The sequence below is a fragment of the Pollachius pollachius genome (assembly GCF_949987615.1).
Source record: "Pollachius pollachius genome assembly, chromosome: 1".
In the NCBI taxonomy this organism is placed as follows: domain Eukaryota; kingdom Metazoa; phylum Chordata; class Actinopteri; order Gadiformes; family Gadidae; genus Pollachius; species Pollachius pollachius.
Window position 1 is genome coordinate 29,515,766 of NC_136934.1, and position 18,155 is coordinate 29,533,920.

The window sequence follows — 18,155 nt, forward strand, 5'->3', positions numbered from 1 at the left end:
CAAAACGTCTTCAGCTGACCTGCCCAAATAATCTGCCCCCCCCCCCTCGCCCCCTTATCCTATACTGTGTCATTAAACAGGAGGTGTTTTTCTCCTGCCTCCATTCTTTGATATCAAACACTTGTTTTGTCTACTTGTCGCTAGCTACCCACCCCCCCGTCTTCTCCTCCTCCCTCACAGGGCAGATTCTGAGTAGAGCGCTCCAGACGAGCCATGCAGTGCATGAGGCGAGACCAGTCGTCGCAGGGAGGACGAGGAGCTCAGGTCCCCGCAGCTCCGCAGGTGGATCCCCATTGACGCCGGGGCATGGATGCTGTCGTGGCGGTTGTGTCGGCTGTCACTGTGGGAATGGCTGTGTCCACGGTGATGGGGATTGTGGGGGTTGGGGTTGGAATAACCTCGACTGGAGCCAAAGGAGCTTCTTATCACCTGGATTCAATGAGATGACAGGTGACGTTACTGAGAGGGCGGCAGTGGAGCTAGAAATCTAGTTCACCTTGTAGTTCACAGTTCTCAGAAGACTTTTTACAGCGTTTCCTTTGCTGCTTTAAGCTATATGATTGAGTATTCATAGTTTATCATCCGAATGTTACGGGACTTATATATATATAGCACATAGAAAGCATTACAAATATTAAATTACCTTTAAAATATAAAATATACAAGAGACAGTAGTAGTAGAAAAATAGTACACTTTTGCACAGAGGCCAATTATTTTTCCCAGGTCAATTGCATTACAGAGAAGATCTGATCTTGTAAAAATTAACTATTCAAGATAGACCGGAAAGAAGCCAAATAATGCTTTGTAAAATGTTGAGGTTAAATGTGTGACCTGCTCCAGGGGGAGGTGGGTGGATGGGGGGCCCTCCGCCCCAGCCCTCCTCTTGGTCCCCTGGCCGCCTGGGCTGCCCGTATGATCAGAAGAGGGCGCCAGGTTCCTCCTGGAGCGCTGGAGAAACCGAGCCACCAGGACACGGGTCACCTGATGGAAGATACAAGATACAAGAAAAGAGAAGCAATAGAATCAGATTAAAATGAATAAGGTAACTAAGGTTGCATGTTACACATGCAGGTCAATTCTCTTTTTATAATTAGCCTCTTAGTGTGTTTGTTCACACTGCTTCTAGGGACTGACCTTGAGGTCTCCTAGGGATCGGTGATAATCTTTAGGTAAGTGCAGCGGTGAGGTGGGGTTTTTTTGGGGCAGTGGGGACCCTGTGCCGGCCTCCTTTAGGCCGCCCTTGCTGGGCAGGGTTCCTTCAGGGGGGGAAGTAGGGTGTCTCAAGAGGCAGGCCTCAGAGGACGGCCCTGGAGAGGAGATAGACAACAGATAGACAGAACCACCGTTAAAGAGTGTTGTGATGTATTCTATTAATGTGTGTAACAACACCCTTACCTATGTCTGTGGATATCTGTGAGCCCTCCTTACTGCCCTCGGAGCTGATAAAGTCAACTTCACAAGAGAAATTACATGGAGGTAACATACTGTCAATATGTAATTGTGTGTAAACTCATTGAGGATCGGGGTCAGTGAAGTCCTTCTCACCTGTACTGTTGGAGCTGCTCAGACCAGGGTCACTATGAGACCTGACTAAGGGAGACAGGAGCCCATCGCTGAGTCTCTCTCGGCCCACCGCTGCATCTTGCTTCCCCTTCCCACCCCTCCGTCGCAGGAACAGGTGCTGGCGGGGCAGAGCCAGCCCCCCCGGGACCTGCCTCTCCCCAGGGGAGATGGAGGACTTGTTGGGCAGAGCTGAGGAGACTGAAGCAGATCCTTGGGACAACTGTAAGGAGGGTCCCAGCCTGATCTCTGGGATGGAGGAGTGCTGTTTAGAGCTGGCGGCTGATAGCACTTCCAGCTGTGAGCAACTACTGGCTAGAATGGCCTGGCGTCGCAATAATGGAGACCTGTAAAGATATAGAGCAGGGGATAGTCCTTGTCTTTGTGTGTTTGTGTGTGTGTGTGTGTGTGTGTGTGTGTGTGTGTGTGTGTGTGTGTGTGTGTGTGTGTGTGTGTGTGTGTGTGTGTGTGTGATGGTCCCTACCTATACGTGGTGGTAGCTGTACTTGGGGAGGAGCAGGAGTTGGACCTCTCCCCCCTGAAGAACCGCCTGGCCCGCGGCCCCCCCGCCAGAGGGCTCTCTGGCGTCACAGTCGGCGGCCCGCGGAAGCTGACGTACTCTGACGCCTCCCCCGCACCCCGACCCCCCTCACCTCCGGTGCTGTAGCTCCTCCCCCCCTGGCTCCTCATCCCGATCTCCACCAGACACGAGTCCTCCGAGGGGGAGGAGTCGTCAGGGATGTCCACGATCTCCGACATCAGCAGAGACCCACTGTCTAGTGACACTGATAACACAGACACACATCACTGTCTAGTGACACTGATAACACAGACACACATCACTGTCTAGTGACACTGATAACACAGTCCACATCACTGTCTAGTGACACTGATAACACAGTCCACATCACTGTCTAGTGACACTGATAACACAGTCCACATCACTGTCTAGTGACACTGATAACACAGACACACATCACTGTCTAGTGACACTGATAACACAGACACACATCACTGTCTAGTGACACTGATAACACAGACACACATCACTGTCTAGTGACACTGATAACACAGTCCACATCACTGTCTAGTGACACTGATAACACAGACACACATCACTGTCTAGTGAGACTGATAACACAGACACACATCACTGTCTAGTGACACTGATAACACAGACACACATCACTGTCTAGTGACACTGATAACACAGACACACATCACTGTCTAGTGACACTGATAACACAGACACAAATCACTCTCTAGTGACACTGATAACAAATACACACTCCACTGCCTAGTGACACTGACAACACCTTCCACATCTCTGTCTAGTGACACTGATAATATTGTCTACATCACTGTCTAGGGACACTGATAACACAGACAAACTCCACTGTCAGGTGACACTAATAACACAGACACACTCCACTGTCTGGTGACACTAATAACACATACACACATCCCTGTCCCACTAGAGGTCACTGGACCGTATTGGACCGGATCATGTGAAGGAGCCAAACCTTCTCCGCTGAAGGCAGTGGATGTGACTCTCTCCCCAGACAGCTCAGTGCCGTGGGTGTCGAACACTGTTGCCTAGACAATCACAGCAGTGAAAATCCATTGGAATACAGAGCAGCTCAATCATGTCTGTATAACATATTGACACATATTATCACCTAACCACACACCTGGCTTGCCGCCCTCTGTCCCATCACAGCTTCGTACGGCGGGGGACAGTCGGTGGGATAGAGAGGAACGGGGCTCTCCATTGAGCCATTATAGGTGATACTGCACAACACAATGCATAATTACCAGCCTGTGTAGCCTTTGTTCAATATCGCACTGCATTGATCGAGTGTCGCACTGCATTGAACGCAGAGCCCTATTTTATCTATTAATTGTTAGAGTGCACAATTGAAGTGTTGATGTGTGTCTGGGAGACAAAGGGAGGGAGAGAGGGAGAGGAGGGGGATAGGACGATGAAGGGAGCATGCTGTACCTCTGAGCGTCTGTCTCTGAGCTGCAGGTGTACTCCGGGGGGTAGTAGGGGGGAGGGGGAATGGGTGGGACAAACTCCTCAAAGTCCATGATGTTGGTGAGGAAGGCATCCTGGGGAGTGGTGCATTCTGGGTTGACGGAGCGAGTGCGATGAGGTGCAAGCTAAACGAAATGAGTACAAGAGCTATTGTCATCGTCATCATCATCACCATCATCATCCCAATCATCACCATCAGCATCATCATAAAAGCGGGTTGGTAAAACTACGGAAGAATTTGTAAAACTGCATTTGACATTACGTTCAAAATCTAATCCTATTCATCCTGCAGGTGGCAGTGTGTTTCTTTTCACACAACGGATTGTGTGACTGGCAGAAAACAATCCTTTGGCAGAGCATAAGAGGCGGCTCACCAGGTGCACAAGGTCCAGGGAGAAGATGTGGATGCTGCACGTCACGGTGGACAGGGTGCAGATGATGGTGGAGAGAATGCTCAGCCCACATGCGCTGAACAGCAGGTCCTGTGTCACAGAGGAAGGATGGGACACTGGTCAAGTCAATCACGTTGGAATAGGCCTGTATCGCTGCACAGGTCATAAGTTTGTGAGCGCACGTGTATACAGAAGGAGCATCAGAAATACTTTATTGATCCCCGGGGGGATATTGGGTCATGTTACATTCTATTGTTATGTACTACATACATGCATGCATGCATGCATGCATGTATGTATGTATGTATGTATGTATGTATGTATGTATGTATGTATGTATGTATGTATGTATGTATGTATGTATGTATGTATGTATGTATGTATGTATGTATGTATGCATGTATGTATGTATGTATGTATGTTTGCATGCATGTACTGTATGTATTTATGTACATACAGTATGTATGTGTGTGTGTGTGTGTGTGTGTGTGTGTGCGTGTGTGTGTGTTTCTGTATGTATGGACCCTGTATTCACTTTTCCAAACATTATTAGGAAAGGTTTGTGCAAGACACTTTCCTTATGTTGACTTGGCTAACATTTTACTGCATTAAGATGAAAAAAGAAACCAACAATGCCACAGTTCTGTCTCTCTCTCTCTCTCTCTCTCCCTCTCTCTCACACACACACACCCACCCCACCCACCTTGAGCTGGTGTCTGACCGAGTGGCAGTCAGCGTTCAGGTAGAGCACTAGGGTGTCCTCCTCGGTGATGGAGCAGGAGTGGGTCGGTGCGCAGCACACACACAGGCCATTCTCCACCTGGTAGAACACAAACACACACACGCAGGCGCACACAGGCACACACAAACGTACACACAAACACAGGCATATACACGCACGCACACACACACACACACACAGGGATGGGATTCATAAGCTTTCTTTTTTCTTTTTTTTTCATAAGCTATTTTCAATGCACCCATTGCTTCTGCGTTCGCGGTGTGTGCCTGGCTAGCACCTAGAATGTCATTGGTGATACCTGACAGGTGAGCATGGACTTGACCATCTGTGCGTTCTGACAAGAGAGCATGGAGCCAGCCAGGCTGAGGATGACACACACTGCAGACAGCAGCATGAACAAAGATACCTGTTGGGTAACACACACACACACACACACACACACACACACACACACACACACACACAGGCATGGAACAGTGATAACATGATACATACAAAAACTAAACTGAAAGTCACATTGGGGGGGAACAGAACTGTACAATACACAATAATACACATACTAAAATACATACTAATACAAATACTATTGCACATTATTTTACACACACACTAATACACATACTAATCCCCCCATCATAACTCTACTCACCACCAAAGTGAGGGGTCTTCTCCAAGAGATGATTCCCACGACCCCTGAAGCCACGACCTGGTCACACAAGAAGGCACACGTGCACATTAAAGAAGACACATTCACACACATATTTTCCACCATGTTTAAAGAAAGGTTTGATATTTTGAGGTTAGTAAGTGGTCAGTTGGGCTGTCACTCACGAAGAAGCCGGCCCAGAAGGGACAGGACTGTCGCACGCGTGCCGAGGACGTGAAGGCCATGCTGGTGAAGGAGAAGGCCAGCACCATGGCCCCCAGGCCCAGGTGGCACAGGCCCAGGTACAGCAGGAGCCGTGCCCCCCCCTGCCCCCGGCCCGACATGCCCCGCCGGCTGTCTGACCAGCCCCGGGAACCCGAGGCCGAAGCCACGCTGCTGGAGTCCGAGGGGGAAGGCATGCCGCCTCCGCTAGCCCTAAATGTTATCCCTGGTATAGAACGCCCCCTCTGCCAGCTTAGAGGGCCACTCTTCTCTCTGTGTAGACGGTGGGATGTGTAAAAGGAACACAGCTTAGGGGGGGCGGTGGGGGAGGGAGTGGTACAGGTGTTTACTTCAGTGTTGGCTTGAGGAACCCTCTCTGTCACAATATTGCACCAAGGCTCCCACTGGCAGGTGCCTCCCGTTCTGCACCAACCACCATGGCTTGGGGCTGTCGTCCAAGTCACACTGAGGGGTCCAACCAAGAACTTGCTCAGCAGAATGTTGGAGTACGATAATCGCCCCCCCGCCGAAACACTAACGTTACACACACTAATTGTACACAAGCGTTATCTTCGGTTGTAGGTGGGTGTATGGACACAGACTCTATCCACTTACAAAGCCACGGTCCTTCTGCTCGTTAGTCAGAGACGCTAGAAATGAGAATGGGTGTCACTTCATGCATCAGTCAGAATCTTGTTATATTTTTTTTCTATAGCATCTGCCTTCCAATCTTTCATCCTTCTTTCTCCGGTCTTACATATTGGCCAGCCCGTAGCATTGCGGTAACATTAGTACGAAGCAGGCCCCAAACCCCTGGTGCGCTGTACGGAGACGAGCCGATCCCCAGCCCATTAAACGTCTACTGATCCACTCACCGGAGCCCAAAAGAGTCTCTTAGTTTTAAGCGTTCCTCTATGCAAAAAGCAGCACCATCTAAAAGATGTGAGCGCTCGCTGGTCCTCCTTGTGCTAGGTCCACGTCTTCGTGAGAGGATAAATATGGATCAAGATATGAGCCTGTGGCCGATGCACGTCCTTCGGGAGGTAATGAACATGTCAATATAAACCGCGAGGAAATATTTTCAAGCGACGTTCAAATTGCTACTTCGGCTCGCGACACCATAACAAGTTTCTCGTCGGATGCTATCCTCTCTTCGTCTCTCACTGGAGTTTTGCGGTGGTCCACTCGCAGCCCCCTCCACCACCACCACCCGCCAGCCTCGTTTCTCCCTGCAGTAACGCGGGCATCCCGTCCGGCCCGTGTGTGCTTTGATCGTAGAAGACAACCTCACTGTATCCTCCCGTGCTTCACAAAAAACATCAATAATACGTGGTGTATATCCGATACATAGCAAGTCAATGTACTGGTCTGTGTGTTCGTCTAAATAAAGCAATGGGGGTTAAACGAATTGTATCATGTTTGCAAACCGATACCTGCCCAACGTGATGACAAGGCACGCAGAACGTGCAGTCAGCACGGAGATGCGGCACAGTGCGCGTGTCGTCGAGGTGGTGCTGATGCTGAGACGGTGGGAAGCCATAGCTTCAGGGTACAACGGCTGTTTCAATGGCCAAATCGCAAATGGTTTTGACTCGAACAGATGTTGTTATGACGTTTTGAAGGGGAACATTTTCATAGACACAATGTTACATAAAACCAGCTTTTGGTTACATTTTCTTTTTCCTTTTTTACTTTATTGAGTATCGTGTTTGACAATAGAAAGTAGACAATGAATGAATGAATGCCTATACAATGAATGTTTGTCACGTATCACAGAAACGGGAACCCATTGTAAGAATTGAAAAAAGCACATACAATAGAAGTCAACAGTGCCGAGACAATTATGTTAAGATATAAAAAGGGAATGTCTCTGCATCCATATCTCTTTCATTCCTTCTATACTTTAGCCATAGGCCTATATATTCTCTTCTCTGATGTCTCATCTGCTCTTATTGCACTTGTCTCTGCTCCTCTCTTCTATTTCATTCCCACCCTCATTACTACCAAACCATTCACCATTATAGTCGGTCCAATATTCACCTATTTTAATGCTCCAAGAAGATATGGGCAAAATGTACTACAAATGTAAAACACATTTGAGGTGTACGATGTCCGCTGGAATATTATTTCATTCAATGTTAAAGTGTAAGGCTCAAAAGGAAAATAATGCAACATGTGAAAAAAATCCTAGCATTCAGTTAACACCTGCAAAAGCTCTATGAATTATTTAGGATTTCCTTCCAGAATTCAATATTATTAAATGTCAATAAAAACGCACTTCCTGTGTACATAGTGTATGCAAAGGCTGCAGACGCTTAAACAAAAGATCGTCAAAGAGGTTAAGGCTTGAAATTGATTGATTGAGCCTAAAATATATCCCCAAAAGATAGTCAATTTTCTAATGTGAGAAATAATTGCTTTGCTGCTGTTTAAACTACTCCTCTACTCCTGTATCACTAGACATCAATTATACTGACACTTTAAAATAATCAGCTGAGATCTAGTCCAAAGAACATTTTGCTGTAAAACACCCAAAGATATAAAATTGAAAAGTTTTTTTCTCATTTGGTTGTCTTACAGTTAAACGTGAATTAATAATGGCCACCAGATGGAGACAGCAAACCGATCTCCTGTGGGTCATTCATATTCCTTTCATAATAAAAAATCTGCTTCCGAAAAATCGATACAGAATGGAAATTCATTCAGCATTTTGGCCTAATCCAACCATAGTATGGACGAGATAATAATAATAAAAAGGTTATAATATTGCCATCATCCGGTAACTTTAGTTCCGCCCTAACCTATCTGAGCATCACTCTGGCTTCTGGGGGTCATGATAAGTGGGGGATCAATGTTGAATCTACGTTGGAGAGTCGAGATATGAAGGTCGACCTTAGCATAGAGGGTGTGTTTCTTAGCGTCTTGCTCAGGGATGCATACAGGTGGACTATTGGGGTACCATAAACCCAGAACCTTAAGGCTGGGGTCATTCCTAGACTTTCTGCCACCATGAGATGGTTGATCCATTGGGGTCAAACCAAGGGTAAACAAGGGTTATTGCTTTGGGTTGAATGCGGCATAAGTGTACTCAAACAGTAACAGCAGACCTCCGGTACAGCATAAGGAAACACTGATTATGGGTCTTTCTGATTGTCTCCGGTCATGTTACTTGCTATAATATGAATTACAGTAATTGACATTAATGGGAGGTGCTCATTTCGTTTTCTTCTGTCCCTGTGGTTGTAGTTTACTGTTTTGTTACTTGTAAACATGATAGTAGTGACGTGTGTGTTACACAAGAGAGGATCTAGAAGAGATTACATTTGGAGGACTTCTTTTGTGTGCTGGTGATTCTGACCCGGTCGTTCTGCCCCTGTTTGAAGGAAACACAGCAAAGCAACTATGAACTCAGGGAACATAGGAAATATTACTGCATTCATATTTCTTCTTTGCTGTTTTTCTTTTGGCTTATGGATTAGCTTGTACTTACTGGTTTCCTACTGGATTTGTGTAGGATGTCCAGTGCCAAAGCCATAAAGGACTGTGGGAAAAGACATAAAACAAATAGGATAGAAGATTAGAGAGGTAATAATATTAGTAGCCAGCCAGCCAGCCAGCAAGTCGTATACAGACCAGAAAGCCAGCCAGCCAGATAGACAGACGTACAGAGAGAGAGAGAGAGAGAGAGAGAGAGAGAGAGAGAGAGAGAGAGAGAGAGAGAGAGAGGATAGACAGAGAGATAGACAGTGGTCTCTCACCTCATCAACGTTGATGCTTGACTTTGCACTCGTCTCGAAGAACCTGATCCCATGATCCTTTGCCAGCTGTGAAAAGCAGAACCCAGCCCTGATTGGTTACACTCTACTATGATGTTGAGTGATAATACTGTTACTTCCTCTTCCTGGCTCCTGCTCCTTTTCACAGCCACTTTTGTCAAATACCTTCAAATATTTGATAAAGCCCTTTTGTTTTACAAGCTCAAACTCTTTGTCTCTCTCTTGCTCTTTCTTTCAGGTCGCCTCACCTTCTCGCCTGTCTCCTTGGTAACTTTCCTCTTGGCCTCGATGTCACACTTATTCCCCAGCAACATCTGACTGACTCCAGCTGAAGCATTCTGTGAGAGAGAGAGACAGAGACAGAGACAGAGACAGAGAGAGAGAGAGAGAGAGAGAGAGAGAGAGACGTTGTTCTCTCTGGCTTTGGGAGCTGTCTCATTTATGTAAAGTTAGATCACAGACACAGAATAACCTGGCCTGAGCTTAGTTCCAATATAGTTTTCGATAAACACTTTTGATAAGTCAACTGTTCAAACACACTTTAGTTGTTAAGTGGCGATTCTGATGATACTAAATAATTCTGCAATCAAAGCTGCAGGGATCTCTTTAAATAACTGTTTACTATTTCTAAATACTGCAAGGCCGTTTTTTCATCAGTATGTTAGATTTAATGTGTTGTTCCTTAAGAGCCAGTGAACCTAAAACCACTCTTCTTTATTGGTTTTAAACGTGGTCATTTGTCTTCAACACAGGGCCTATGCCGTTTTACCTCTCTTACTGAAATAAGTCCCCAATTTAGAGAAAAAAAGAAAAATAAAGGGGTAAAAATGTTTTTGCCATTCTCCACAAAACACTATGTGAACGTTTCTACTCTGCTGAACGCAGGTGGCGTTCTATTGGTGATGTCTGAGTGCCTTTTCTGAGGTAGTCTGACGTCACGACCAAGGTGCACCAGCGGTGTGTGTGGATGGTGAAGCTCAGTCTGAGCAGAGATTTATTTAATGTCCGCTTAAGGGTTAGGCTTCCCGGACACCTATAGTATAACGCTATTGTGTGTTGGGGATTTCACATACAACATCGCTTATTATACGCTCATAACAGTTACACAAGGACGGTACTAAACAATTATCATCAGGTTTCTTTCCTAAACCTCTCAGCACAAAATACTTTTTTTTAATTTGAATTCCATCTCGAACAGTAGGTTCACTGGCTCTTCAAATATTCAATTGACCAGGTACAAGCAGGCAATTGTGTTTCTTCACTTCCAATGAAGCCACATCATTCAACATATTTGATACTATAAATAATAAGCCTTCATATGAGACAGGTTATACAATACATGCTTACATACACTTGCTATGATGCAACAGTGCCAGTGAGTAATACATAGGATTTGACAATTTGAAGGGTCAATGAGACACTTTCAAATCTATGTAAGAGAATAGTGAATTTCCTCATGCTACTGGCTGGTCGTCCTGGAGACAGGCACAACTCATCCTCACCTCTCTGATGCTCTTCATCCAGTTCTGGATGTTTTCAAAGGACTTGTCATCGGTGATGTCATACACCAGGATAATACCCTAGCGTGGAGGATATAGGTCAGAGGTCAGTCACAGTTACAGAGAGAGGGCCAACAGGAAGTGGGGATAGTGTGATGTCTGTAGGTTGGACCAACGCCTCACCATGGCTCCCCTGTAGTAAGCTGTCGTGATGGTCTTAAAGCGCTCCTGGCCTGCCGTATCCCTATCACACACACACACACACACACACACACACACACACACACACACACACACACACACACACACACACACACACACACACACACAAAGAGAAACAAATAGAACATTAACATTAGCTGATATACATTTAAAATGTATATTCTTAATAACCGTCAAGTTAACTTCACCAAATCCACACAAAGTCCCACCTAGTTGGCTTTTGAAACAGGGTTGAGTGCGGACTTGACACTTCATATAATAAGTGATATATAATATAAAGACAGACATACATGGCCGACAGATACTGTGCCTTTAATAAATGTCAAGAATGTCAAAACAAGGTGATTAACCAGTAACTATGTCACTCACCAGACTTGTAGTTTCACTTTCTTTCCATCGACCTCAATGGTTTTCACCTTGAAGTCAATTCCTGAATAAGACCAAGAGAAGGAAAAGAGGGCAAGAGAGAAATATAGTGAGGAAAGAAGACAACACACACACACACACACACACACACACACACACACACACACACACACACACACACACACACACACACACACACACACACACACACACACACACAAACACACACACACAGGCCACAAGTATCAATCAAACATATCGGAAACAATCACGACTGAATATAAGCAATGAATAGAGGGTACTTTTCCACATGAGTCAATCACAATTATCAATCAATTTTTAATCATCGTAATGTTTGAGGTGTAAACAGATAAGACTAATTTCCACGGGCGGTGGGATTGTTGCTGTCGGGGTTTTCTGTCGGAGGGGCGGACAGAGAGGGGCAGAGGAGGGGGTTAGGGTTAGCCTCTGCAAACGGTGCATGCCATATAGAGACACGGGCATCCTTTGGGGAATAGAGAGATTTTACAGCGAGATAGGAGTGACGATATGCCCACTGTAGTAGGCCTACACGTTAGAAATAGCCATCTTGAAAGAGAAGAAGAGAGAGGAAGGGAACAGGGGGGACAGGCCTACTGAATAATAGGCTGCCATTGGCATATGAAATTGAGTGATACCTGCTGTGAACATTTTATATTAATGGACAGTAGAGCAGACTAGTTGGAACATGACAGCAGGGGAGCTCATGGGCGTGAGAAAGTAGAGCCAACGGAAGAACTGCCATAAACGGTCCGTTTATGACGGGGAAAAGCTGGAATGTCAGGAAGAGGATGATGTCACAAGAAAGTTGCAAGAGTTGAACCCCATTTGTGTTCGGCAGGGTCGACACAGCGATGTCGTTACGTACCGATGGTGGAGATGTAAGTAGAGTTGAAGTTGTCCTCGGCAAAACGAATGATCAGACACGTTTTTCCCACTCCACTGTCACCAATCAGCAGTAGTTTGAAAAGGAAATCGTACTTTTTTGCCATGGTTAGAGAAATAATTTAAGTTCAAATTGAATCGGTAGAAGTAAATGATTGTCTCCTATGAAGATGTCCTTTTCATCGGAGCAGGGCTTTACTTTAATTCGCCGATCGACCAAGTGTTGCTCAAGCGAAGTCGCCTCTCGATGCGACCAGAATTGGCCTAGAATAATGTTTTAATTATTTTAATAATTTCTTGCCTCTTGCAAACTTTAACCGGTAAATGTCGATCACTTTCGGAGTGGGTAAACATCCACTAACCCCAAAGGCTGAATATTTCGTCCATCCACGGAATATAAACGGTCCCAGGGTTAACAACAATGGTCAATTGTAGTTCAATCTTATAATCCAGTGATTTAATGGTCCAACATAGTCATTTAGCATCCGGGACCACAAACACTGGGATCCGGGGGGAAAAACTTGGATAACTTGCAGCCCAGTATTTATGGTCCCTCGGCTCCCAGAATGACTACGTGGGAGGAGGGAGGGCGCAGCAACCCGGAGGTTCATTCCAACGCTAGATGGCGCTGTGAGGGCGCAGCGACCCAGAGGTTCAGTCCACCGCTAGGCTGGTGCTGTGGGCTTACGCACGAGGTGGTGACAGTAAAGTGTGAAATAATGATAATGAAATAATGAAGATTTCCCTAACTAATATTACATGTCTGATTACAATTTGCATAGCCCACTGTTTAATTGTTTCAAACTAGGTGTGCAAATGTTCAATAAGTACCTGCGGGTACTAACCAATGTAGCGTAGGAATAGCCTACCTTTATGTGAACATCTATCGAATAGAAGAATATATATATAAAACAATTTTATGAAACGTGTTGACCTCACAAAGACGGCGGACTCGGAGGTCGGATTCTGAGGGTTTTTATTTCCGGGTCCTTCTAGAGATTCAGAACAGCTTCCGGTACATTATCACCGCATGCTCCTGAGTCTTGTCTTTTCGTACACTCACTTCCTAACCCGACAATATGCCAGTAAGTGCGCCTTTTTTATGCAACTTAGATTGTACGCTTTAGGTCAAAGTGACGACACGGTTAACTAATATTTAAAACGAGTTAATGTTCATGTCGACTTGAACACGTTTCTGCTGTATGAGTATTTAGCTCCACGTCGGCTGGACATACTGCAATCATAATGGCGAAGCACATGTACAACAAAGAGTCAACGTCATACGGCGATCTTTCATTATTGATGCATTACTTTTTTTATATTATTAGTTAATGTTGATAATCCTCTTCTGTAATGTATATTAAATATGGCCTTTGTGATGTGGTGCTGAGCTGAGGTTTGGTTTACAGCTCGCCAGGGACCTGCTGCACCCGACCCCCGAGGAGCAGAAGAGGTCGCACAAGAAGAAGCGTCTTGTACAAAGTCCAAATTCATACTTCATGGATGTGAAATGCCCAGGTAACGCTGGGAAATATGTCGGTTATAGTGTAATATCGTTAAATCAGTTTCGACTTTTATTTTACCCGATCATTGATTAATTAGTGATCGTCAACTAGTGCCTGTCAGCTTACCGTGATGACCTTAGACACACAGGATTCATACTATCTTACTAGACCACCTGTTAAACCAGTTCAGAAGAAACCAGTTCAGATCTGCAACCTCCGCAAATGCTTGTTCCAAATGGTCTTAACGTGCTGACTGCAGCATAATGGTCAATGGGTCGATACATTCGGACGTAGTGTGGCGTTCAACAGACCAGTTTGCTTTCAGTGTTTTGATACCAATGTTTGAATTATTATTTGTTTGCAGGTTGCTACAAAATCACCACCGTTTTTAGCGCTGCGCAGACAGTCGTGCTCTGTGTCGGCTGCTCCACAGTCCTCTGCCAACCTACAGGAGGGAAGGCTCGCCTCACAGAAGGTAAACACCTGCACCCATCAGCTCAGGAAATCATTTGTAAATGCAATTGGAACTAAACGTAGACTTGGGTGTGCCTAAATCGATTATCATATCGATTTGCAATTGTTGACGTTGTTTACGTTCTACTGTGATAGCATATGACAATGCAATATCTTGCCTTTGTGTTGCTCTTTCATTTGTCTGTATTGAAAGGGGTGTCAAAAAAGGCATACATTGACTCTTGTGGTTGACTGAGAAATGGGTAATCTCTAAGCCTTTCTGAAAGATGAACTGCAAGGACATGCAACACGTGTATTGTTTTTAAGATGTGTGAAATACAGATAGATGAAGTTGTTTTCAGATTCCGAATTTGTTTAAAAAAAAAAAAAGAATACTATCTTGCATCCACATAATAAATGGTTGCGGTCTTTGGCCTCATATATTGCATGGAAGTACAGTGTTTCCCCTAGGATGGAGTTGCAGTAGCGGAGGTGAAATTTTTTTTGTGTGCTCACAAAGCGCACCCTGCCGTGAGGTTTCCATGTGTCTGCCGGCACCAGAAGGGTGTACATACAGTACATTTGTACACAGTAATGAGCAAGGGAAATATGGAGAGATTGAACATAATACAAGTATAATCTTTAAAACAATTATTTACATATATATTATATCAAAAACCACCCTATACACTAAAATCACAGCATTGTGGTCGTTTTCAGTTTTGCACTTTGCAGACGGTCCCTAAACTCGCACAGTTAATATAAGCCAATGCAATTCACCGTTCGCTAAAGACGACTTGTTTGGATGTAAACAATGTTGTAGCTGGTTCTCTAGGTTACTACATTTAGCTAGAGGTGTCAATTGTGTCGCAATGATGTTTCACTGATGATCTATTGAACCGCAAACTCAGAATCTGCCAATTTATTTCCAACTTTACGGAAATTACACGCCATTTCTATGCTTTACTCACAGGTGTGTGAATTGACCTGAATATGAAGCGTCCGTTGTGCAAAATAATATTACATTCGTTTTTTAAAGAGATAAGACAGAGCTCTCCTCTCCGTTTATATGCTTTACTCACAAGTGTGTTAATTAACCTGGATATGAAGCGCATATCCAGCGTCCGTAGCACACAGAATGTTATACTATTTAGCGTAGCGCAAAATAATATAACATTTGTATTTTAAAGAGATACGCTGAAGCTCTCCTCTCAAAATTAAGAATTTCAGCAGCGGCATACTGCCGCTGCTAGGTGCATATAGGGAAAACACTGAAGTATGGCCACACATGAACACGGAAGGGTGTGTATGAGATCAAGGGCTGGTTTTGTGTCATGCTACAATTCACCCGTGCCTCCTCTGAACCCTGCAGTAACCCTTCATATCCAGTGGGGGGCATCTGTGTTCTGCTCAGCTAATTCTAGTCAAAATGAATATAATCTTAGTGTAACCTTATTCTCCAGCTCTCTGTATTATCATGGGATTAGGCACTTCATTTATTAAGTGAGAGTACTAGGCTGCTCCATTAGTTTAATGCATACGCCTTGATCTGTATGTAGGTGTTCTCCAGCTTAATCCCATCTCTCTCTCCTGTAGGATGCTCTTTCAGACGAAAACAGCACTAGTGTTCCAGCGATAACACTGCTGGGAGACTGGTCCCAGACACTTGATAAACAACACTGCCAAGAACAGACTGAACAGGAGCCCTCAAAGGTGGAGAACCTACCAATAAACAACAACGGTGGAGGAGGCTGAATCTGAAACAGCTGTTTGATGGCATTCTCTCTCCAGTGTTTACAAAGGAAACTTTGGCAGAGTGAGGATTCAGGCCACACCGGTTGGGTTGTTTACCTCCATATCTCTTAATAAAGTTAGTTTCTTTTGTTTTCCTAAATCTTGCTCTTCATTTATTATTTTTGCCACAAGTTTCTCGCATGTCTTGGACTTTTCATTTTTACTGAAAGATTGATCCATAAGCTTGTATTAAACTTTACTTTGTAATCAAATGAAGACAGTTGGAAACGTGGTTGTTGTGGGACCAACCGCTAAATGCTCTACTGGAGGTAGAGCCTGTTCTGTGCAGCACAGCAGGCTGTATTGCCAACCCCGCTGTTTGTACCCCCTGGATATATGTTGGCTACATTCTTGCTAAACCTTTCAAACCCCTGTGGACTTTAGTTTAATACAAGCACTTTATTATAATTTGAGGCAGCAGGTGATTGTGATTGTTGGCACGTTATTCTCCCTCTGTCTGAATTGGGCCCCTTCTGCTTTTGGTGTCCAATCTACTTAATATATAACTGATTAGAGTGATCAGTTATATAAGGCTTAATGTCATAGTGATGCAGGTATTTTGAAGGTCTGTCTGTACATTTGCATGTACTGCTTGGCCTTCTGGGTGCTGGGAGTTTCACACAAAATAACATCAAATGAGGACATGAGCTACATCTCATCCTGCCCTTGACAGCACAAAACTGGTTGCTATGGCAACATTTTAATGTTTCCCCTCCCTCATGTGATCAGGATTTAAACACTTGCACCCAAATAAAGCCATAACAAAAGGGAACTACTCTGTCTTTCTTTGGATGTAATGAGAATAGGTATTGGGGGGGGGGGGGGGGGTCTCTGTGTGCAGGTAAGGCTCCCTGCCATTTACTTGCTAATAGCGATCCTGTTATGGCCCTGACTGACCAAAACTAGGATGAGCTGAAGATCCTGGAGTTTGAAAAGAGTCCCGTCTACCTTGGCTACAGAGGGATGCCGGTGACTGACATGATCAAACCGTTGGCTTGGTTGCACATCAATCTCCCTGTTTGTACACGGGAGTCCAACCTATCGAAGCTCTGCTATCCTTGAGTCATCCTGACGATGGCGTGTATGTCGGTGACATCACTGAGTATGTCACCGACATAAGACCAAGTGCTCTGCTCTGTAGCAGGGACGTCTCAAGGCTGTGGAACTGAATCACAAAGTATATACCAGGGTCAGGGTTTATATTAAAAACATTACTACCTATATGCCTAGCTCAACTGGTAGAACATGGCTTTACACACAGGGGTAACGCAGGGTTTTATTCCCATTGGGGCCAGCAATGCTGATATGCATGTAGTGCACTTGCTATATGTGTGCTTTGGATAAAACCGTCAACAATGTATCTTGTGGAAATTAGTTTTTCAACCACGTGTCTGAGACAGTGTAGGCTGAGTTAGTTAACAGCATTTGCATGTTGCACAATAACATGGCAGACTCAATGACAGCTGACGCATGATGACATAACATCATCGTTAATGGTGTGTGTGTGTGTGTGTGTGTGTGTGTGTGTGTGTGTGTGTGTGTGTCTGTGTGTCTGTGTGTCTGTGTGCGCGCGCGCGCGAGACCATGATCCAACCACAGGTTGACTAGCCTATCCTTAGGGCCCATGACAGTATAAGACCAGCCACATCCCGTTGGTCTGTCAGGGCGAGTTCCCATATATGGTAAGGCAGTGGAAGGCCGGCAGTTAGGGGGACAGCAACGCAGACCGGAGCCCTGCGGTGGCGACCAGAGGAGAGGAGTCCTAGGGATCACGGGTAGCAGACTCTTCCTTGGGCTGCAGACCCCGCAACACATACCGGCACAGAGGTGCGGGGGAACAGCTGTGGTGTGTTTACATACACAGGTGTTCTACACCAGTGCACCTTCAAATAATGAGGAACAAAAACAAGTGTTACCAATGTGGAGCTCATAGTGCAGGTTGCAACCGGCGAGGCTTCAGACGCAGACTACAGGACATTGATCTGCAGGTAGAGGGCGCTGAAGCCCTACATCAG

The 18,155-nt window shown here is 45.2% G+C and overlaps 2 protein-coding genes across 2 annotated transcripts; one reads left to right on the forward strand and one right to left on the reverse strand.

Annotated features, from left to right (window-relative positions):
* Positions 1-174: 174 nt before the first annotated feature.
* On the reverse strand, positions 175-13,323 carry fam189b (family with sequence similarity 189 member B; the record flags this gene model as incomplete). Its single annotated transcript, XM_079748960.1, has 20 exons — positions 12,372-13,323; positions 11,468-11,528; positions 11,060-11,120; positions 10,880-10,957; positions 9,626-9,715; positions 9,360-9,425; positions 9,092-9,142; positions 5,383-5,439; positions 5,032-5,139; positions 4,695-4,811; positions 3,974-4,081; positions 3,564-3,724; positions 3,253-3,352; positions 3,085-3,157; positions 2,046-2,346; positions 1,547-1,908; positions 1,397-1,453; positions 1,136-1,308; positions 833-982; positions 175-429 (listed from the first exon to the last, which is right to left on the reverse strand). The coding sequence occupies exons 1-20, from the start codon at positions 12,493-12,495 to the stop codon at positions 175-177; spliced, it is 2,553 nt and encodes an 850-aa protein (XP_079605086.1). The 5' UTR covers positions 12,496-13,323.
* A 61-nt stretch (positions 13,324-13,384) lies between these two features.
* rps27.2 (ribosomal protein S27 isoform 2) lies at positions 13,385-16,893 on the forward strand. Its single transcript, XM_079740636.1, has 4 exons — positions 13,385-13,473; positions 13,798-13,906; positions 14,258-14,368; positions 15,943-16,893. Exons 1-4 carry the CDS (start codon positions 13,468-13,470, stop codon positions 15,969-15,971), a joined length of 255 nt encoding a protein of 84 aa, XP_079596762.1. The 5' UTR covers positions 13,385-13,467; the 3' UTR covers positions 15,972-16,893.
* Positions 16,894-18,155: the final 1,262 nt, after the last annotated feature.